Source organism: Scomber japonicus, unplaced genomic scaffold (genome assembly GCF_027409825.1).
Source record: "Scomber japonicus isolate fScoJap1 unplaced genomic scaffold, fScoJap1.pri scaffold_589, whole genome shotgun sequence".
Lineage (NCBI taxonomy): Eukaryota > Metazoa > Chordata > Actinopteri > Scombriformes > Scombridae > Scomber > Scomber japonicus.
Window position 1 is genome coordinate 1,952 of NW_026518639.1, and position 22,588 is coordinate 24,539.

At 43.8% G+C, this 22,588-nt stretch overlaps 1 protein-coding gene across 1 annotated transcript; it reads right to left on the reverse strand.

The window, feature by feature from the left end:
- Positions 1-1,946: 1,946 nt before the first annotated feature.
- On the reverse strand, positions 1,947-21,804 carry LOC128354789 (H(+)/Cl(-) exchange transporter 5-like; the record flags this gene model as incomplete). The annotated part of the gene is made up of 6 exons (XM_053314945.1): positions 1,947-2,133; positions 4,492-4,632; positions 5,571-5,746; positions 18,426-18,660; positions 21,406-21,486; positions 21,598-21,804. Coding segments are annotated over 6 exons (1,027 nt in total), but the record flags the coding sequence as incomplete, so codon positions are not given.
- Between the last annotated feature and the right edge of the window lie 784 nt (positions 21,805-22,588).

A 22,588-nucleotide genomic window follows, 5' to 3' on the forward strand; every position in this document is an offset into this window, starting at 1 on the left:
TAATAAGAAACAGTGACAGTTAGTGTGGGGAAGTGGTTGTTTTGGCAATGTGGGATTACTCAAGTTTAAAATGTGTTAAATCAAACATGATGGTTTAATTGGAGCCAGACTGGATTTTTGGGGCCGATATCGGGAAGAACTTAAAAAAAAAAAAAAAAAGATGGCAGATATTGCAGACTGAAACTTATTCAAACTAAACACGAGGGAGCGAGACAGTGTGAAAGGAGTATTTGTTTCAATCTTTGGTTGCACCTGCTACTACTCAGGTGTGCAGAGATCATAAACTGTATAAAAGAAATGGACGTAACATCCGTGACGTCACCCATTGGTTTGTGGACTGCTGCTCGGAAGCCAATAGTTTCGAATCTAGGCAGCGCCATCTTGAAATTTTCAGGTGCATGCTGGGAAAAATAAAAACACGGATTCTGCTTATATGGGCATGAGGCGGGGCCATGGGCGGAGCGGGGAGGTTGCTATGGTTACGAGGGCTGGATCTCGGATCTCGAGGACATTGGTCAATCAACCTGTCAATCAGGACGTAGCCACGCCCTAATGCATACCCTGCTTTATCGTCACATATAAAATCAGGGAGGCCAAAATGTCCCAAATGAACATCATACTGCATTGAAGAAGGCTTTAAACTAGCGATTGAGACCATAAACACATTTTGAAAACGTTTACTGAGGTTAGAAATCAAGTGAGAAGTTGGTGAATTCTCCATTGACTTGTATAGAGACGGTCGCCCCCTGGTGGCCTTTTGATAGAATGCAGTTCTAAGTTACTTCCACGTTGGCCTCATTTCAGAGGACCAGAACACATACATTTTGAAGTTATAGTCAATAATCCTGATTTAGATGAAAGTATACCACAATTTTGATTTAACGTCTTTTAATTTTGGGTCAATTTTGACCCGTGAGGACAACAGGAAGGTTAAAAAAATAGTCTTAAACTGAGTGTCTGTATATGGGAATAATACAGAATGAAGCAGGTTGATGAAATAAAATTAGAGATAAAACTTTTTTCTCACTTGTACCCAGAAAAATAAGACTTTAGGGGCTCAAACCCACCTAAATATCCCCCAACCCTGTCACCGGGTCAGCGAACGACCCCGCCCCTCCATCATCCACCTGCTCCCCCCAAAAAAAGCACCCAGATAAATTCCTGAGTCAGACAGTGAACATGTAATCTCTATCCCAGTAGTACGTGCTCAGAATACCACCGCAGGGGGAGGCATGCGAAAAACGTCAAAAACCCATCCCTGATCAAGACCGCCGAAGACCGCCTGGTTCCTTTCATCTATTACCAGCTGCTTTCTGGATATCTGAGACCCTCACGATGCCCCTCACGCTGCCTGCCCCCCCCCCGTCTAACTGAGCCCATACACTCTGCTGGTTGATTTAACTTGAGCTTCACAGTCAACAGAAAACACATTGATCTGTCTCTCCTATCTCATGCACATAGTGATTAAGGAAGGAGGGAAGGAAGAGAGGAAGGAAGGGAGAGAGAGAGAGGGGGGGGGGGGAGGAAGGTAGGAAGGAAGGGAGAGAGAGAGAGAGAGAGAGAGAGAGAGAGAGAGAGAGAGAGAGAGAGAGAGAGAGAGAGAGAGAGAGAGAGAGAGAGAGAGAGAGAGAGAGAGAGAGAGAGAGAGAAAGGAAGGAAGGGAGGAAGGACAGATGGAAATAAGGGAAATGGGATAAGAAGGAAAGGAAGGAAGGAGGGAAGAAAGACGGGAAGGAAGGAAGGAAAGAAGGAAGGAAGGGAAAGGGGATAAGAAGGAAGGAAGGAAGGAAGGAAGGAGGGAAGAAAGACGGGAAGGAAGGAAGGAAAGAAGGAAGGAAGGGAAAGGGGATAAGAAGGAAGGAAGGAAGGAAGGAGGGATAGACGGAAGGAAGGAAGGAAGGAAGGAAGGAAGGAAGGACGGAAGGAAACCCAACCTCTCTCCTCACCTAGACAGGCGGCAGCTCCCACCATGGCGTAGAGCCCTGGAGTGATGCAGTCGGCTCCAGGAGAGCACCAGCCCTTAAACAGGAACCAGTCACGGTTGTAGTAGGCCAGCTGCTCCATGCCGACGCCTAGCAACCGGCCCGCGATGGCTCCCACCGCCATGCTGGGGATGAACAGACCAGAGGGAACCTGGAGGGAGGGAGGGATGGAGGGAGGGATGGAGAGAGGGAGGGAGGGATGAAAGGAGAGGAGAAGACAAAGAAAGATGGTGATTAAGTGATTCTTTTTAACCTTCCTGTCGTCCTCCCGGGTCAAATTAACCCCGCCTGTTTTGACTGTTTCTTCTTCCTCCCTTCCTCCCTTTCTTCCTTCCTTCCTTCCATCTGTCCTTCCTCCCTCCCTCCCTCTCTCTTTTCCTTCCTTCCTTTCCATCCTCCCTTCCCTCCTTCCTCTGTCCTTCCTTGCTCCCTTCCCCTTTTCCTGTCTCCCTCCTTCCTTCTTTCCTTTCCTTCCTTCTCTCTCCCCTCCTTTCCTTCCTTCTCCCTTCCTTCCTTCCTTCTCCCTCCCCTCATTTCCTTCCTCCTTTCCTTCCCTTCCATCCTTCCTCCCTCATTTCCTTCCTTCTTCCCTCCTTTCCTTCCCTTCCATCCTTCCTCCCTCATTTCCTTCCTTCTTCCATCCTTTCCTTCCTCGAACCCCCTTCCTTCCTTCCTTCTCCCTCCCTTCCTTCCTCCTCCCTCCCTTCCTCCCTTCCTTCCTTTCCTTCCTTCTTCCTCCCTTCCCTTCCTTCTTCCTCCCTTCCCTCCTTTCCTTCCTCCCTTCCCTCCTTTCCTTCCTTCTTCCTCCCTTCCCTCCTTTCCTTCCTTCTTCCTCCCTTTCCTTCCTTCTTCCTCCCTTTCCTTCCTTCTTCCTCCCTCCCTTCCTTCCTTCTCCTTCTCTTCCCTCCTTTCCTTCCTTCTTCCCCCCCTCCCTTCCTTCTCCCTCCCTCCCTCCCTCCCTCCCTCTTTTCCTTCCTCATTCCTCCCTTCCTTTCCTAATTTCTTCCCTCCCAACAGGAGGGTTAAACACACAAATCAATGAGTTGATGCAACACAGTGTCCTAGTGGTGTAACCAGTGTTTTTTCATTAAAATCTGATTATATATACACACACACACACTTAAATGTAGAATAAATATAATCCACTTTTAGCAATGCAACACTATCATTTGTCACAAATTATTTAGAAAAAAAGGTTTCTTGCTCTATATTCACAAAATGCTTCAAAATTAAAATCTTTCCCTCCAATCAACATTAACGACCAGTAAAACCTCCCAGTCTCATGATGGTGAGTCATGTTGCTCTGACTCAGCGGAGAAAACACGCACAGAAAAGATCCAAACAGGCTCAGAAAAGTTAAACTTCATCTGAGAGCTGAGAACTGTGAGACGGGCAAACATGAGTAATGATGAGGTGAAAGGAAATTAGGACTCAGCTTCAAAAACTCAAAGATCAGAATGAATTAAAGACAGATGCTAGTCTGGGATTCTCACACGATGAGTTACACTGAGGATGAAATTATGAGAAATTAGAAGAAACCAAAATCTCATCCAGCCTGTAATATGTGTGTGTGTGTGTGGGTGTGTGTGTGTGTGTGGGTGTGTGTGTGTGTGTGTGTGTGTGTGTGTGTGTGTGTGTGTGTGTGTGTGTGTGTGCGTGTGTGCGTTTTTCTATCCTGGCGGGGACCGAAACCTGACATATTATTAACCATAGCATTGGAATCAATAGCAAACAGACTCCTGATAGGCCTGGTCCCCACAAGGTTGGTTTTCCTGACTTTGTGTGAACCCCAGAGTTCAGTGTGTGTGTGTGTGTGTGTGTGTGTGTGTGTGTATGTGTGTTTCAGTGTGTGTGTGTGTGTTTCAGTGTGTGTGTGTTTCAGTGTGTGTGTGTTTCAGTGTGTGTGTGTGTGTATTTCAGTGTGTGTGTGTGTGTGTGTGTGTGTGTATGTGTGTTTCAGTGTGTGTGTGTGTGTATTTCAGTGTGTGTGTGTGTGTGTGTGTGTGTGTGTGTGTGTATGTGTGTTTCAGTGTGTGTGTGTGTGTTTCAGTGTGTGTGTGTTTCAGTGTGTGTGTGTTTCAGTGTGTGTGTGTGTGTATTTCAGTGTGTGTGTGTGTGTGTTTCAGTGTGTGTGTGTTTGTTTCAGTGTGTGTGTGTTTCAGTGTGTGTGTTTGTGTTTCAGTGTGTGTGTTTGTGTTTCAGTGTGTGTTTCAGTGTGTGTTTCAGTGTGTGTTTCAGTGTATGTGTGTTTCAGTGTGTGTGTGCGTGTTTCAATGTATGTGTGTGTTTCAGTGTGTGTTTGTGTGTTACAGTGTGTGTGTTTCAGTGTGTGTGTGTGTGTGTGTGTGTCTTTCAGTGTGTGTTTGTTTCAGTGTGTGTGTGTTTCAGTGTGTGTGTGTGTTTGTGTGTGTGTATGTTTCACTGTGTGTGTGTGTTTCAGTGTGTGTGTGTGTTTCAGTGTATGTGTGTGTTTCAATGTATGTGTGTGTGTGTGTGTGCCTCCACGTACCTTCATGCCAAAGGTAATGACGGTGATCATGATCTTGAACACTAAGGCCAGAGACAGCTGCCACAGAGCCGTGTAGAGACCCGGACCCGCCGGCCGGTCCGCCAGACTGTTCCCCACACCTGTCTCTGATACGTTGGTTGGCTGGAAGGTGTGTGTGTGTGTGTGTGTGTGTGTGTGTGTGTGTGTGTGTGTGTGTGTGTGTGTGTGTGTGTGTGAGTGTGAGAGAGAAAATATTATATTATTATAATTTAATAAACATGTTTAAGAACAACTTTAATGAGTTTTTAAAACCTCTTTAAAGGAAAAAATAAAATAATATCATGACCATCTGTCCTTCCTTCCTTCTTTCCTTCCTTTCCTCCCTCCTTCCATCTAGTCATTCCTTCCTATTCCCTTTCCTCCATCGGTGATTCCTTCCTTCCTTCCATCCATCCGTCCTTCCTCCCTTTCTTCCTTCCTTCCTTCCTTCTTTTCTTCCCTCCTACCTTCCATTTTTCCTGCAGTCTTCTTTTCCTTACTTTCTTTTCCTTTCTTATCCTTTCTTTCCATCCATCCATCCATCTATCCTTTCTTCCTCCCTTCCTATCCCATTTCCCTTCTTTTCATCTATCCTTCCTTCCTTTCTTTCGTCCCTCCTATCTTCCATCTTTCCTGTCCGTCTTATTTTCCTTCCTTCCTTTCCTCCCTATTCCCTTTCCCTTTTTTCCATCTGTGATTCCTTCCTTCCTTCCTTCCATCTGTCCATCCTCCCTTTCTTCCTTCTTTTCATCCCTTCTTCCTTCCTTCCTTTCTGCCTGTTTTCTTTTCCTTCCTTCCTTCCTTGCCTCCTTTCCTTCCTATCGCCTTCGCTTCTTTTCATCCATCCTTCCTTCATCCCTTTCTTCCTTCCTTCTTTTCATCACTCCTTCCTCCCTTCCTTTCTGCCTGTCTTCTTTTCCTTCCTTCCTTCCTTCCTTCCATCTCTTTAACAGTAGATCATATTAAGTCCTCTGTTCTGCTCTATGATGTAAAACATTTAAACTTCAACATTTGACCTTTGACCTCCCACCAAAGCGTCGCTCTACTTCCTGTCAGCTGACCTGTTTGTAGCCGCAGAGCTGCGACGAGTCGAGCAGCGAACAGTCGTTGAAGAGCTCAGAGATCAGCTCGGCTCCGCTCATCCTGGTGTAGCTGTTCGGATAGGCCACGATGGCGGTGAGAGCGGCGACAACCAACACCTCGATGACCGGGTAGTGACCCAGACGGGTGGTCTTACCTGAGGGGGGGTAAATTCATTTGAATTGGAGATGAGAAACAAAAAGGTAAAGAAAGTGGTTTTAGAGCAGGGAGATCAAACTGATTTTAGTTCAAGGGCCATGGAAGGAAGGAGGGAAGAAAGAGAGGAAGGACGGAAGAAAATAAGAAAGGAGGGAAGAAAGAGTGTAAGGAAGGAAGGGAGGAAGGACGGAAGGAACGAAAAGAAGACAGGCAAGAGAGAAAGGAAGGAAGGAAAAGGGGCTAAGAAAGAATGGAGGGAAGGAGGGAAGGAATGAAGAGGAAGGAAGGAAGAAAGAAAGAAAGGAAGGAAGGAAGGAAGGAAAGAGGAAAGAGAGTAAGGAAGGAAGGGAGGAACGAACGAACAAACAAAAAGAAGACAGGCAAGACAGAAAGGAAGGAAGGGAAAGGGGATAAGAAATAAAGGAGGGAAGGAAGGAAGAAAGAGAGGAAGGAAGGACAAGAAGAAAGGCAGAAGGACAGATGGAAGGAAGAAAGGAAGGAATGAAGGAAGGAAGTGTAGTGTAAAATTTAGGGGATAATTACTAATAATGAACAATGTTGTATCTGTTAAAAGGGTACTTGATTGTTGACCATCGTATGCTAAAGGTGATCATATCTGAAGGCATTATGTTAAATGAAGAAGTATATGTGATTCTGCAACTACTAAGTGAATAAGTACTTTATGATTGAATAAGTATGAAAACTACAATATATGTGTTTAAATGAAATATGCATTACTTTCATTTTCATTATTATAATCATTATAATCACTATTATTGAAAACGAATGCAGTTGAAATAAGGTAACGGGTCAGGGTGACCTTGACATGACTTGCGCCAAGATCTGCTGAGCAAAACAGCAGCTGTGTAGGGAAAAAACAAAACTTAAGGCCTTATAAGGCCGATGCACCTGCAGTGAGGGCATCTCAAGATGTGGTGCCAAGGGGTAAGATCATGTTTTGGAAGAAAGCTGATTGGTTAAACGTACACCAAACATGGGCGGGGATACAACTTTTGACAGTATAAAAAAGACTCCCCAAGAGTCTTATCTCTTTGTGTCACGTATGCATGCATGGATTATGTCTGTGTATCGTGATTCCGGGTTTTGCTGTCGACAATAAAACTCTAACTGCATTCAGCTGGACGACTCCTGATGATCTTTGATTTGATTTAATTTTGAACTTTAATATTTTGAACAACGAGAAACTTATCGAATATTTGAACCTACATAAATTGGCACCCTTCAGACGGGACACGTTGTGGCCGACGGATTGTTATCAACGGGGGGACAACTTTTCCATCTGCGCTCCAGCTATCGGGCCCTCAAAATTAAAAAGGTAAGCAGAGCCTATTTTTTTATATCTGCAAATTTGAGTCGCTGAGTGAGCAGATGTGAAGGGAGTCCACCCAAAAAGATAAGAACCTATAACGGCCCACGCACCGAACTAATTTGACACAAAAGTTAATGTTGAAAAAAGAAAAAGAACAACCGCTAAAACCATCAAAAGAAAAAAAGGGAGTTACGGAAAGCTGAATGCACCCGTCTGTGTTGTATGTTCGTATGTCTTTGTGTCCATGATTATTAACTCAATACATTACAAGTGGAACAGAGTGTGGATGGTTCTGAGTTTTGAGACAAAGTAAATTTTGCATGTTGTATGTTGGCTTGTCGCCGACCTTGTGTTTGAGGGGGAGGTTTTGGCTGGCGATAAGAGCGAAAGAATTGAAGCAACACAGCAGTCATCTGTTATATAGAGAAGAAGTGAAAATATCTGTAGAGGGAAAACCGTAAGTGCAGAGGGTCAGGAGGAGATAGTAATGTATCAGTGTAAGTAAGGGACAATTATTTTCAGATAAAATTAGTTGCATGTTGTATGTTTGGCTTGTAAAATAATCATCTAGAGGTTGAGAATTAACAACTACTGCTATTTTTAACAACAAAGCAGTGGTGGTTAAGACTGTAACCATTAGGTCTGTTACTGCTGACGAGCAGATAAAGAGAATTACTAGGTTTAGACTATTATTCAAAGAATAGTACCAGTAATCATAAAGAGAATTACTAGGTTTAGACTATTATTCAAAGAATAGTACCAGTAATCATAAAGAGAATTACTAGGTTTAGACTATTATTCAAAGAATAGGACCAGTAATCATAAAGAGAATTACTAGGTTTAGACTATTATTCAAAGAATAGGACCAGTAATCATAAAGAGAATTACTAGGTTTAGACTATTATTCAAAGAATAGGACCAGTAATCATAAAGAGAATTACTAGGTTTAGACTATTATTCAAAGAATAGGACCAGTAATCATAAAAAGGCTTACTAGGCTCAGACTATTGAAAAAAAAAAGAATAGTGCCAGTAGCCATGAGCATGCAGAAATCAGCTGAAGTCAAGTCAAAATTAAGAAGATAAAAAGTAAAAACAAAGTTAAATCAGAGAAGATAAAATAAAATAAACAGAACATCATAAAAACTAAACTCTAGCGATTCGAAAATCAAAATATATCTTCATCAAAGTAAAGAAAACATACGCGTTACAAAAACACTTAGATTAAAGAATAAAAGTCCTAGGCAGACTGTAAATATTTCTTGCTGAAAAACAAGTGTGTCAAAGTAGAAACGAGTAACAATAATAATTTTGTTATAACCGGTTTTGTATATAAAATTGTGTTTAATTAACAGCATTGAATGTGTATAAAGCTTTGTTTGATTTGAGTATTTGTGCAGTGTATGCATGGTGGTTTATTTTGAAAGAATAGAACGGAAGTGTGTGTGAATGAAGCCGTGAATTGACGGAGATTGGAGTGGTTCGAGCCGCTGAATCATAGTGTTTTTGTTTTATTTTATAACCTGCGCCCTCGGGAGCAGCACAAAACACTTAGTAGGTCTGTACGTGTGAAGTAGGGCTGTCAACGGATTTGATCAGGACCGATATCATGATTGTCACGGGTTGATTCACGAGCGTATATCACTTTGTGATTTGTTTGTTGAAAGTTTAAAACTCTTGGTATTCGTAGGGATGCTTTGTACATAAACTACGTGTAAATCTGTGTACTGAAACTGTCTTGACTAATCTGCGTGTTTAAGCGGTTGTGTGACGGTATATGGACATAGATAATATCTTTTACCGTTCTCATTTTCTCGACTGCAGTCAAATCTCCTGTACAGAAACTCTTTTTCCTCTCTCCTAAACACATACAGCACAGAGGCTCTGTCTCCTCTGTGCTCACACCCACACATACGCACACCCCCACACGTGCCTGGGTACAGCCCTGTGCTCATGCACACACACACACACATACAGAGACACTCACGAAAACCTTGAACGTGCACACACGTACACACATACAGGCCTGGATAGAACTAGTTGAGGCGTACACACGTACATACACCCAGGCCCGAGATACGCACACACATTTTTACCCAGTGCAAGCCTTCGAAGTGCACATACACACACAGGCCTGAGAGACACACACACACACACGTTTACTCACACACACACACAATCTTCAACTTTTGAATCTCACACACACACACGTGCCCTGCACCTGCAGCCGCACGTGACCACGCACACACACACACACATACACCACATATTCAAACTTGTTTTCACATACACACACACACACACACACACACACACACACACACACACACACGAATCATACACTCAAACTTGTTTGTGTCTTAATCGGACACCACAGCAACACACACACACACACACCATACACTAAAACTTGTTTCGTACACACTCACACAAGCATACATACACACATACACTCACACACACACACTCAGACGTGTTGAATAGTAAATACTCACATGTTTCCCTGAGACACACACACACGCACGCGCACACACACACATACACTCACACTCACACTCATACATCATACACTCTTACTCATTTATGTGACTTGAAGGGACATCATTTGACACACATACACCAACCTTCAATCACATACACATTCACCTAAATGACTACATCATACTGACAAGAGCATAGTAACACTATTATGGAAGCAAGCGATAGTAGTGAAGATGAAGGTGTAATAAATGATAATTGTGTCACAGACGGAAGTAATGATACCATGGGAGTAAGAACACATTTTTGGCTTGAACACACTTACATTGATGAGAGGGGAGCAGAACAATGGCAAACTGAACAAGTAGTCAGTCAAAAGCTGTGGCGCCTGACCAAAATTGTTAACTTAGTAGAGATTGAGAGAGAATTTCCTGCAGTATCATGGACAGAAGTGTTACAGAAAATTTGGATTCCCCGAACATTAACACCAATATTAGAACAACTCTGTAATAATCCAATGTCTAAAATTATTATCCCATTGAGTCCTATTCTAGGAATTCCAGAAGGATTGACCTTGAAGGGAAGAAACAGAGGGGCAGTAGATCCGTGGCTGGACATCACTGTCATCCCCAGAAAAGTAAAATGGGAAACAGGTAAATTTAGTAGTATTACCAAAACATTCACAGAAGACGGCACTGAGGATGTGAAGTATAACCCCACACGAGAAAAGAGACTCAAACCAGGAGTCACTGCAGGCAAAATAGTTGTGTGGATCAGAACAAGAGAGGAAGGACAGTCAGAAGATTCTAGACAAGAGGATGAAGCAGGAAAGGGATACATGGGGGCTAAATTGGTAAAAGGGGAAGGTGTGTCAACTCCATTGGCAATGGTGGTGAGAATGCAACCAGATCATGATAAGCAGATTAGACTCTTCATGAAAAATGGCATGAATGCACATCAGGAAGATTACAGTGGCCTAAGGAAAGAACCTCTGAAGCCACCTGTAGTGATGAAATAGAAGCAAGCAAACACCTGACTGATAAACTGACACAGCTGCATTTACAAGAACTAAATACAAAGCAAGTACAAACCACCGCAATGGCGCCGCCAAGCCCAACAGGACCCTCACCACAGAACCAAAAACGAGCTCCACGAACAACTGAGCAAATAGCATCACCTGTTGCACAGCCACCTGTCTATAGACACATGAACCAACCCCAACCCAGAATGGAAGCTCATCATGGAGAACAATGGAGGCAAAGAGGAAGACCAATACAAAGAGGCGGTTCATATCAAAGAGGGCAAGGGCACAGACCAAACCAATACGACCATTTCCAGGCCCCAAAAAGACAACGCAGAGGCCTACATGAAGATGCAACATGTTGGGGGTGCGGAGGAAAGGGACACATCCAAAGAAACTGTCCCACCAATCCAGGTATAGGACCAGCCCAGGAGTGGCAATAGGGGTGCCCAGAGAAGCCTGACATGGAGTCCATGACACCAGTGGTTTCAATGCAACCACAAGAAGAGCCAACAATATCAGTAATGATACAAAATCAAGAACATTCATTTATGGTAGATACAGGGGCAACCTGTTCCTGCATCGAAAATACTGGCTCCAAACTCTCCCTGTCAGGATCATCTGTCAAGACCGTAGGCCTCTCTGGGAAAACACAAATAATACCCCTAACTCAACCTGTACCGATGTTCATCACAGGAAACTCAATAACAGCGTCCCTGTTATATAAATATATAAATACCCCCATCAACCTGTTGGAACGAGACATCTTATGCCCATTAAAAGCCAACATTATATGCACACAAGAAGGATTGAAGGTGGACTTTCCAAGTGATAATACGTATCGGCTAATGCCAGTACGAGTAATGGAAAAAATCGACACCTTAACACAACCAGCTGTATACTGGATCCAATGGCCTCCAAAATCAGAACTGAACCAAAAGTGGGAGACCTGGAGAAACTGGACATTGAAACAGATGGGAGCAGTGCATAAACCTCTATCACTGTTACACTGTACCCTGATGTATGATAAAACACAAGAACACGCGGACTATGAGAAATGTTGGGAAGAAATGATCAACAAAAAACCTGTTTATATGTTCAGTTTGAACATATATGTGGAACCACAAGGAACAGCAGCAGCAGTGAACCTTCTGCCCAAATTACAACAGTGGTTCCAGGTCCCAGACTCTGCAGCACACGTCACGCTTATCTTAAATATGGAACAGAGTTCCGCATCAAAGACAATATCCACTGAAACAACATGCTATAGATGGCATCAGACCAACCATTGAAGGTATGCTAAAAGCAGGAGTGCTCATGAAGACCCAGAGCCCTTGCAATATGCCCATCTTTCCACTAAAAAGCCACATTCAAATGATTATCGTTTGATACATGATCTGCGTGCTATCAACACCATTGTGGATGGTGACACTCCCATCATCCCAGACCCCCACACATTACTTTCAAACATTCCCCCAACAGCTCAATTGTACACAGTAATAGACCTATGCTCTGCATTTTTTTAGTGTACCACTGCATCTAGACTCACAATATCTGTTTGCATTTACTCATCAAAACCAACAGTATACGTACATTCGGTTAACACAAGGCTATGTCGATAGCCCCTTTATTTTAAACAAAGTGTTAGCCAATGACTTGCAGCTCCTAAATATGGTGAGCACAATAATTTAGTACTTATATGACCTGCTAATATGTTGCCCCACCAAGGATCAATGCAAAAAAGATTCAATTGTATTATTAACTTCATTAGCAAAGGGGGGACACAAAAACAGTAGAGGCAAATTACAATTATGCCAGATAAATGTTCAATAGCTAGGAAGACAGTAGAATGGAAACAAAAAAAAAAGGAGCATAGCTCCCTCACAGAATGGAAACTATAACCAAAGCTTCCAAGCCGCAAACGATTGGACAAATGTTGCTTTTCCTGGGATGGCAGGGTATGGTCACCCGTGGATTTGCGTCTATGTAATCAAAGCAGCCCCACATAGAAGAATAATTAGAGCTGCAGGTCCAACAAAATCCTTTGTTGACTCATTTTGGACAGCAGAGGCAGAAGGTGCTTTTCAAGCCCTGAACAGATATGCAGACCGCTCCAGTACTCTGTGATTCTGACTATGCTTAACCATTTCACTTGTATATTGCAGAAAGAACTGACTATGTATGCATGGGTCTAATGCAGGAAACTACAACGGGTAAGCAACCATTAGCTTATTACAACACTAAATTGGACAAAATTAAGACAGGTCTGACACCCTGTTGTCAGGGGCAGGCAGTGGCAGTTTATGTTAACTATTCTGTATACATCTTATCAATTACATGCTCTCCTCACCAGCCCCAGTTTTGTACTTATGCAGGAATACTATCTGCACCAGTATTAAGAATTCAGCGCTGCAACACTATCAACCCAGCAACGCAGGTGACACCTGTAAAAGGCTCACCACATGATTGTCTTCAAGCCACTGATGTGTTTCTGAACCCACGAAAAGATATGCATAATCGACCAATAAACAGCAGACCTTACTTTGTTGGTTGATGGTTCCTGTTTTAGAGACGCCACAGGTACCCATGCAGGTTATTCAATAGTACAGCTGCTGCCAGATGACACCTTCACAGAAATCCAAGCGATTAAATTATCTCAACCATTCTCAGCTCAGTTAGCAGACATCAAAGCTTTGACTGCAGCATGTAAACTGGCAGCAGGTAAGCGTCTCAACATATATACAGATTCATAGCATGCCTACACAATCTGTCATGTACACAGTTACATCTGGAAACAAAGAAGCTATTTAAGAGCTAATGGCGCACCAGTAATACATGGGGAGCCATTCAAGTACTATTAAGAAGATATTCATTAGTCATTATTAAATGTGCAGCCCATCAAAAAAGCAATCTTTTTCACAGCCAAAGGCAACAATTTGGTAGATGAAGCCACCAAAACAAGCTGCACCTAGTACCTGTATAGGTCCATTATTAAGTTGCTAAAAGACTGTGAGCCTCTCACTACTTAAGCATCTTTAAAAACAGCCCAAGACAAAGCAGAAGTATATGAAGAATTAATGTAGCTTGAAAGAAGTGCTATCAAAATTACTCAGGATGGACCTCAGAAATGCTTTTGGCGTAATGCTCACACATACTGTGTTTTACCTATTTTGTTAATGAAGTGTGTTATTTGTAATGCGCATGGCTTCAGCCATTGCGCGAGGGGGGAGGTGATAACATGACTCCAAAGTGTCTGATAAAAAAAAAAAAAAAAACATTTTTGGCACAAACAGTAGATAAAACATTGGCAGAATGTGATGTTTGTACACACCATAACATAAAAGTATTTTCACTCACACACATCCCACCACCTACTGGAGCATCTCACCATCTGATGATGGAATACGTAGATGTGACAGAGTGTGCTAAAAGGTAAGGGAACATCTTGGTAATGATTGATAGATTCGGTAGCTAAATTTTTTGTGAAAAAGTTTTAAAAGGTTTGGTTTCCCAGATACCATCAGTTCATACAATGGAAAAAGCATTTGTTGCAGCTTGCGCTTGTGTTCATGCGAACATAAACTAACAGACTAACACGCTTAACAACGCATAACGCTTAAAAATAACAGGGAGACCAATGCTGGTTCCCTATTTAAAGGGTCCCCATAATGGACCTCTGCTTGAATAGTAAACCAACGAAATTTTCTGCAAACATCTAAACGCATATATACAAAAAGTTACATTTCAACAGGTAAAAGATGCAACCAAGGACAGAGACGCAGACATCCCAGGTACACAGTAGAAGATCAAACCAGGGAACTGGGTCCACGTTAAGGTGTTCAAATGAAAGTGGGACACACCTCCGACAACAAGGTCTTTAGAGTCTTTTAAGCAACTCCAACTGATCACAAAATCAAAGGTAAGAAAGTTTGGTTCCATATAAGTCACTGCTGCAGGATCAGAGACCCAAGTGAGACAACAGCAGTACAGCATGAACCTGAAAAGGCCAATGCCACCCAACTGGAAAATAAAATTACTTGGTATCCAATTTGGTACCAGAACCTAAAGTTAAAACAAGAAAATGGACTGAATGTGCATTAGCAATTGGAGTGTCAGCCGTAGAGCAAAAAATAATACCAATTGACAAAGTGATGAAATTCACATGCGTAAAATTAGCTTCACATAACCAAGCGATAATTGATCGATCTGAACAACACCAAAATAATAGGTGACCCAATTCACAAACAATGCAATACAGAAGGAGTAGTGAAAGTGGTGAAGATGTGCTCAACCCAGCAGTATGCTAACCTCAAGTACAACAAAATTATGACAAAAGCTAAAGCTAGAGAACTAATGAAAATCGCCCATTGCATTAATCCAAACAAGCAGAAGTAATCAGATGGAATAATAATATTTTGTACCAATGGTTTAAGTTTTCAACTAGACAAATAAGTAATCAAACCTACATCGTGTGCTACAATGCAAAAACACTGCCCATAGTTATGCCAATCTCAATGGAAAAAGATGCCTGTAGAAACAAAACTTCTTGTTTTGCCTACTGTGTAATGATAATGGCCAGCTGGAATGACGAATCAGCAAAGCAGAAATTAACAGTTTGTCCCAGACGATTGGATAACCAATTTGAACCATGGGTACCACCACTGACTGTAAAAGCAGACGGACTGGTACATCCTCTCTGTTTAATGAGGAAAAAGAATAATAATGCCTATAAGAAACTCACACCCAATTCCTTAAACTCAGTTACTGGATTTGCAACACCAAATGGAACCCCACTATAAGTGGAGCTCCCGAGTTTTCAACCAGACCAATCAGACACCTCTTGTCAGGTCAAGGAACCGGCTGGATACTATTAGTAGGACCAACAATTAATGCACAATATATTGCGCGTAACAGCAGATGAAAAAATTACTTATGGTATAATCAAGAGCGATTTATGAATTGGACAATTAAAGTAATTCACGGAATTAATGAACAATTGTATGTCACCTCCCAAATGTAATATTCCAATCAGGACACCGAGACTCCGATATATGAAGACCACTAAAAACCAAAATGACGGACGCTTCAACCAATAAGAGACCAAAACACAAAAGTAAAAGACCCCAACATAAAAAGGCAAAGACGTTCTAGCACGAAAAATGATAAATTACAAGACATAGTAGACAGACTTCCATATGGACCAATTAATTTAGAAAAATCCAAAATGCACGTACAACACTTAAACTATTTAGTACATTCAGAAGGATATCCCATGACGACTAAAAATGCGACCATGCGTATACAGAATATACAATACTTGCAATGAACATCCAAATTTATGAATTAGACAACGGATTGAGCATGAAACACCACAACATACCCCTCTGGTATAAATAGGATTTGAAAGAAAAATAGTGTGTACACCGTTACTCTGTATGTCTGGGAGTAGAAATACTTTTCAGCACACAAAGCTTTGGAAAGTCAGAAATAAAAAGGCTGTCAGATCACTATAATGAAAAGTATAGGGAATATACAGATGAGCCATACATTGTGATTGGAAACAAACATCGTTGGGGAAGAAAGAAATAATCTGGTGATCCAGACCAGTGGAAAATTACAAGGAGAGATAGAGACTTGTTTTTAGGGTTTCGATGGTTGAAAGAGAGGAATGACACCAGTGATCCCATTGGTTGGCATAAATAAATGAACTCATCCTTGCTTTAATATCATCCTGATAGATAAGCATGTGGCAGAACAATCCATATCCAACAGCAGGGCCAAGCCAGGATTTCCAGGCCCAGCAACTACTACCAATGCTTGGGCCACAGGGGGAACCTCGTGAACCGGTCCAGGGGAGCCACTACTTGCCATGTCCACAGGGACCAGACACCATGACAATCATAGGAGGCAACCCATCATGAGTCATCGTAGGACCATGGCTACCCGATCCTCCGGTACCAGGAATCGAGGGACCAGGACCATCTGGAAGGGCAAACTATCATCAAGCACCACCTGTGCCTTTACCAGCATGACGTTAGGAGCAGATAAATACAGGAGTGAATAATGGTGAAAGGCCCAGATGCTTCAAAATACACTGACATGCCAGCAGAAACGGCAGCTCATTGTCCTCAAAAGAGAGAAGAGAACAAATAAGACAGAACTGGCAACAGAAGATGCCAGTTTCCTTCTTCTGTCTGGAAGTTGTCTTGCCATGTAATGGCAGGGAGGGATCTACCTGCACTGTCAGTACAGCGCCACCAACTGACAGTGACGTACCAATCAAAAGAGGGACCGAATTGCATGCCTGAAAAAGACCAACATTGAAACATTTGTGTGAACTGCATCGAAACTTACTGAAATGATTAACTGCATTAAATTCACTAAATTGATCGATTGCATGGAGAAGTACAGCTATACCATGTATTTCTGTTTTAAGTTTTACACACGTCAAGTACGGAAAGCACTTAGTTAGAGGCCTCACATGCTACTAATTCTTTCAAGTCATGTACTGGAAATATTAAACTACAATCAATGAAAAATTAAGTAGATATAAAAGCCAAAGATTATTGAAAGTATTTGAAGTAAATGTAAAACCTCACGTGTACTCTCTAAGACTTTCTGGAAGCATTAAAGGGGTTGTAACCAATTGATGTGTACTGTTGCAAAATAAGTGCATAGTTGAACCCTTATTAGGGGAACCCATTGGTGTGACTATGAAGTCACAAAGGGGGGATATGTAGTGTAAAATTTAGGGGATAATTACTAATAATGAACAATGTTGTATCTGTTAAAAGGGTACTTGATTGTTGACCATCGTATGCTAAAGGTGATCATATCTGAAGGCATTATGTTAAATGAAGAAGTATATGTGATTCTGCAACTACTAAGTGAATAAGTACTTTATGATTGAATAAGTATGAAAACTACAATATATGTGTTTAAATGAAATATGCATTACTTTCATTTTCATTATTATAATCATTATAATCACTATTATTGAAAACGAATGCAGTTGAAATAAGGTAACGGGTCAGGGTGACCTTGACATGACTTGCGCCAAGATCTGCTGAGCAAAACAGCAGCTGTGTAGGGAAAAAACAAAACTTAAGGCCTTATAAGGCCGATGCACCTGCAGTGAGGGCATCTCAAGATGTGGTGCCAAGGGGTAAGATCATGTTTTGGAAGAAAGCTGATTGGTTAAACGTACACCAAACATGGGCGGGGATACAACTTTTGACAGTATAAAAAAGACTCCCCAAGAGTCTTATCTCTTTGTGTCACGTATGCATGCATGGATTATGTCTGTGTATCGTGATTCCGGGTTTTGCTGTCGACAATAAAACTCTAACTGCATTCAGCTGGACGACTCCTGATGATCTTTGATTTGATTTAATTTTGAACTTTAATATTTTGAACAACGAGAAACTTATCGAATATTTGAACCTACAGAAGGAAGGAAGGAAGGAGGGAAGAAAAGGAAGATGGAAGGAAGGAAGGAAGGAAGGAAGGAAGAGAGGCAGGAAGAAGGGAAGAAAAGGAGAAAGGAAGGACAAGAAGGAAGGAAGGAAGGACGAAAGGAAGGAAGTAAAGAAGGAAGGAAGGAGGGAAGAAAAGAAGAAAGGAAGGAAGCAAGAAAGAAAGAAGGAAGGGAGGGAGGAGGGAAGAAAAGAAGAAAGACTGAAGAAAGGAAGGAAGGAAGGAAAAGAAAGAAAGGAAGTGGTCCGTCTTGACCCCCCCTCAGCGGCCCCCTCCTGCCCCGCTCCCCTCATGTCCCCCCTCTCCCTGTGTGTGTGTGTGTGTGTGTGTGTGTGTGTGTGTGTGTGTGTGTGTGTGTGTTTTATGAACTCACGTCTGCGGCACCATGCGATGTTGGCCCTGATGAACAGCGCCCCCCACAGGCCTCCGAAGATGCCCAGCAGCACGAAGGGGCCGAGCTCCACCAGGTGCCACGGAGCGTGAAACTCCACGTAGAACAGCACCAGGCGGCTGTTCCCGAACGGGTTGATGGAGCGGAGGGTGAAGGCGGCGACCAGCGCGGCGAAAAACGAACGCCACAGAGTCTTCAGGGGGAAGTAGTAGCTCACCTGGGAGGAAGAGGAAGAGGAAGAGGAAGAGGAAGAGGAAGAGGAGGAAGAGAGGATGAGACTGATGGAACCGAAAATCCTCGTCTTCTTAACTAATATAAATGTATAAAGATAAACATAATATAAGACAAATCTGAAGGAAAGGATGTAAGGTAAGGAAGGAAGGAAGGAAGGAAGGAAGGAGGGAAGGAGGGAAGGAAGAGAGAAAGGAAGGAAGAAAAGAAGAAATGAGGGAAGAAAGGGAGAAAGGAAGCAAGAAAGGAAGAAAGGGAGGAAGGACAGATGTAAAGAAAGGAAAGTGGGAAAGGAAGGAAGGAAAAGAATGAAGGAAGGAAGGAAGGATAGACAGAAGGAAGGAAGGAAGGAAGGAAGAAATGAAGGAATGAAGGAAGGAAGGTTAGGTGCCAGTTAGGTGCCAGTTAGGTCCCAGTTAGGTGCCAGTTGGAGCCAGTTAGGTCCCAGTTAAGTCCCAGTTAGGTCCCAGTTAGTCGCCAGTTAGGTGCCAGTTAGGTCCCAGTTAGGTGCCAGTTGGAGCCAGTTAGGAGCCAGTTAGGAGCCAGTTAGGAGCCAGTTAGGAGCCAGTTAGGAGCCAGTTAGGAGCCAGTTAGTCCCAGTTAGGTTCCAGTTAGTCCCAGTTAGGTCCCAGTTAGGTGCCAGTTAGGTCCCAGTTAGTCCCAGTTAGTCCCAGTTAGGTGCCAGTTAGGTCCCAGTTAGGTCCCAGTTGGTGCCAGTTGGTGCCAGTTAGGTCCCAGTTAGGTCCCAGTTGGTGCCAGTTGGTGCCAGTTAGGTGCTAGTTAGTCCCATTTAGTCCCAGTTAGGTGCCAGTTAGGTGCCAGTTAAGTCCCAGTTAGTCCCAGTTAGGTCCCAGTTAGTCGCCAGTTAGGTCCCAGTTAGGTGCCAGTTAGGTCCCAGTTAGGTCCCAGTTAGTCCCAGTTAGGTCCCAGTTAGTCCCAGTTAGGTCCCAGTTAGGTCCCAGTTAGGTCCCAGTTAGGCCCCAGTTAGGCCCCAGTTAGGTCCCAGTTAGGTCCCAGTTAGGAGCCAGTTAGTCCAAGTTAGGTGCCAGTTAGGAGCCAGTTAGGAGCCAGTTAGGAGCCAGTTAGGAGCCAGTTAGGAGCCAGTTAGGTCCCAGTTAGGTGCCAGTTAGGTGCCAGTTAGGTCCCAGTTAGGTCCCAGTTAGGTGCCAGTTAGGTCCCAGTTAGGTCCCAGTTAGGTCCCAGTTAGGTCCCAGTTAGGTGCCAGTTAGGTGCCAGTTAGGTGCCAGTTAGGTCCCAGTTAGGTCCCAGTTAGTCCCAGTTAGGTCCCAGTTAGGTCCCAGTTAGGTCCCAGTTAGTTCCCAGTTAGGTGCCAGTTAAGTCCCAGTTAGGAGCCAGTTAGTCCCAGTTAGGTGCCAGTTAGGAGCCAGTTAGTCCCATTTAGTCCCAGTTAGGAGCCAGTTAGTCCCAGTTAGGTGCCAGTTAGGTCCCAGTTAGGTCCCAGTTAGGAGCCAGTTAGGTCCCAGTTAGGAGCCAGTTAGTCCCAGTTAGGTGCCAGTTAGGTCCCAGTTAGGTGCCAGTTAGGTGCCAGTTAGGTGCCAGTTAGTCTCAGTTGGGTCCCAGTTAGTCCCATTAAGTCCCAGTTAGGAGCCAGTTAGTCCCAGTTAGGTCCCAGTTAGTTCCCAGTTAGGTCCCAGTTAGGAGCCAGTTAGGAGCCAGTTAGGTCCCAGTTAGGTCCCAGTTAGGTCCCAGTTAGTCCCAGTTAGTCCCCAGTTAGGTCCCAGTTAGGAGCCAGTTAGGTGCCAGTTAGGTCCCAGTTAGGTCCCAGTTAGGTCCCAGTTAGTCCCAGTTAGTCCCAGTTGGTGCCAGTTAGTCCCAGTTGGTGCCAGTTAGGTGCCAGTTAGGTGCCAGTTAGTCCCATTTAGGAGCCAGTTAGTCCCATTTAGGAGCCAGTTAGTTCCAGTTAGGTCCCAGTTAGGTCCCAGTTAGTCCCAGTTAGTCCCCAGTTAGGTCCCAGTTAGTCACAGTTAGTCACAGTTAGGTCCCAGTTAGTCCCAGTTAGTCCCCAGTTAGGTCCCAGTTAGGAGCCAGTTAGGTGCCAGTTAGGTCCCAGTTAGGTCCCAGTTAGGTCCCAGTTAGTCCCAGTTAGTCCCAGTTGGTGCCAGTTAGTCCCAGTTGGTGCCAGTTAGGTGCCAGTTAGGTGCCAGTTAGTCCCATTTAGGAGCCAGTTAGTCCCATTTAGGAGCCAGTTAGTTCCAGTTAGGTCCCAGTTAGGTCCCAGTTAGTCCCAGTTAGTCCCCAGTTAGGTCCCAGTTAGTCACAGTTAGTCACAGTTAGGTCCCAGTTAGGTCCCAGTAGGAGCCAGTTAGTCACAGTTAGGTCCCAGTTAGGTCCCAGTTAGGTCCCAGTTAGGTCCAGTTAGGAGCCAGTTAGGAGCCAGTTAGTCCCAGTTGGTGCCAGTTGGTGCCAGTTGGTGCCAGTTAGGTGCCAGTTAGGTGCCAGTTAGGAGCCAGTTAGGAGCCAGTTAGCCCCAGTTAGGAGCCAGTTAGTCCCAGTTAGTCCCAGTTAGGTGCCAGTTAGGAGCCAGTTAGTCCCAGTTAGCCCCAGTTAGGTGCCAGTTAGGTCCCAGTTAGTCCCAGTTAGATGCCAGTGTCATAATCAGATTTACTGTTGATCCTAGTTTGTGTGTTTTTACTGTAAATGAAGTCGAGTGCGAGTCATTATTCTGTGATGTCAGAGACGACGGGTCCTGATGAATACTACTCATACTCACTTCCTCCAGGCTGAACAGGACTCCTCCGATGGGAGCGCCGAACGCTACGGACACACCGACCGCCGCTGCTGCTGATAGCACCTACACACAAGACACAAAGATTATATACAGTTATAGTTTATTAGAGGAAGATAGAGACCAGACACACACATTATATGAGGGATAGTATTTATTATCCCTTTCATATCGTACCTCTCGCCTCTTGGCCTCGTTCTTTCTGTATTTGGTGAAGAGATGACACAGGATGTTAGCGCAGCAGCACGCTACGTGGACCAGAGGACCCTCCTTCCCTAAGCTGAGCCCCGAGGAGACGGCCAACACCAGGGTGATGGTCTTTATGATCAGGGTCCACTTCCCCAGGTAGCCTCGGATGATGAAGCCACTCAGGATGGTTTTAATCTGAAGGGAAGGGAGAGGGAGGGGAGAGGGGGGGGGTGGGAGATAGAGGGGGAGACGGAGAGAGAGAGAGAGAGACAGAGAGAGAGACATAGAGAGAGAGAGAGAGACATAGAGAGAGAGACATAGAGAGATGGAGAGAGAGAGGAGGAGAGAGAGAGAGAGACATAGAGAGAGACACAGAGAGAGAAGAGAGAGAGAGAGAGAGAGAGAGAGAGAGGGAGGGAGGGAGAGGGAGAGGGAGAGAGAGAGAGAATTTTGAATTGCAGCTGGGAGAGAAAGGAGGGATGAGAGCCGGAGGGGATTCTGGCTGCAGAGTTATGAACGTACTTAAGGTTTTGAATGGATTTTGCATGGAGACCAATAAGAGAGAGTTGCTATAATCGATACGGGACATGATGAAGGCGTGAACCAGAGTTTGAACATCAGAATTGGAGGCGTGTGATGTTAGAAGAGTCTTGGTGAGGGACTTCATATTCATATGTGCATCAAAAGTGAGAGCTGGGTTAAAGAGTACACCAAGATTCCTCACTACTGTTAGATTTCATTCATTTGAAGATGTGAAATAAAGTTGAACAACAGGTAGGACAAAGGAAGGAAAGGAGGGAGGAAGGAAGGAAGGGGGAAGAAAGGACGGAAGAAGGAAGGACGGAAGGAAAGGAGGAAGGAAGGAAAGGAGGAGGAAGGAAAGGAAGAAGGGGAAAGGAGGAGGAGGGAAGGAGGGAAAGAAAGGAGTAAGAGGGAAGGAAAGGAAGGGGAAAGAAAGGACGGAAGAAGGAAGGAAGGC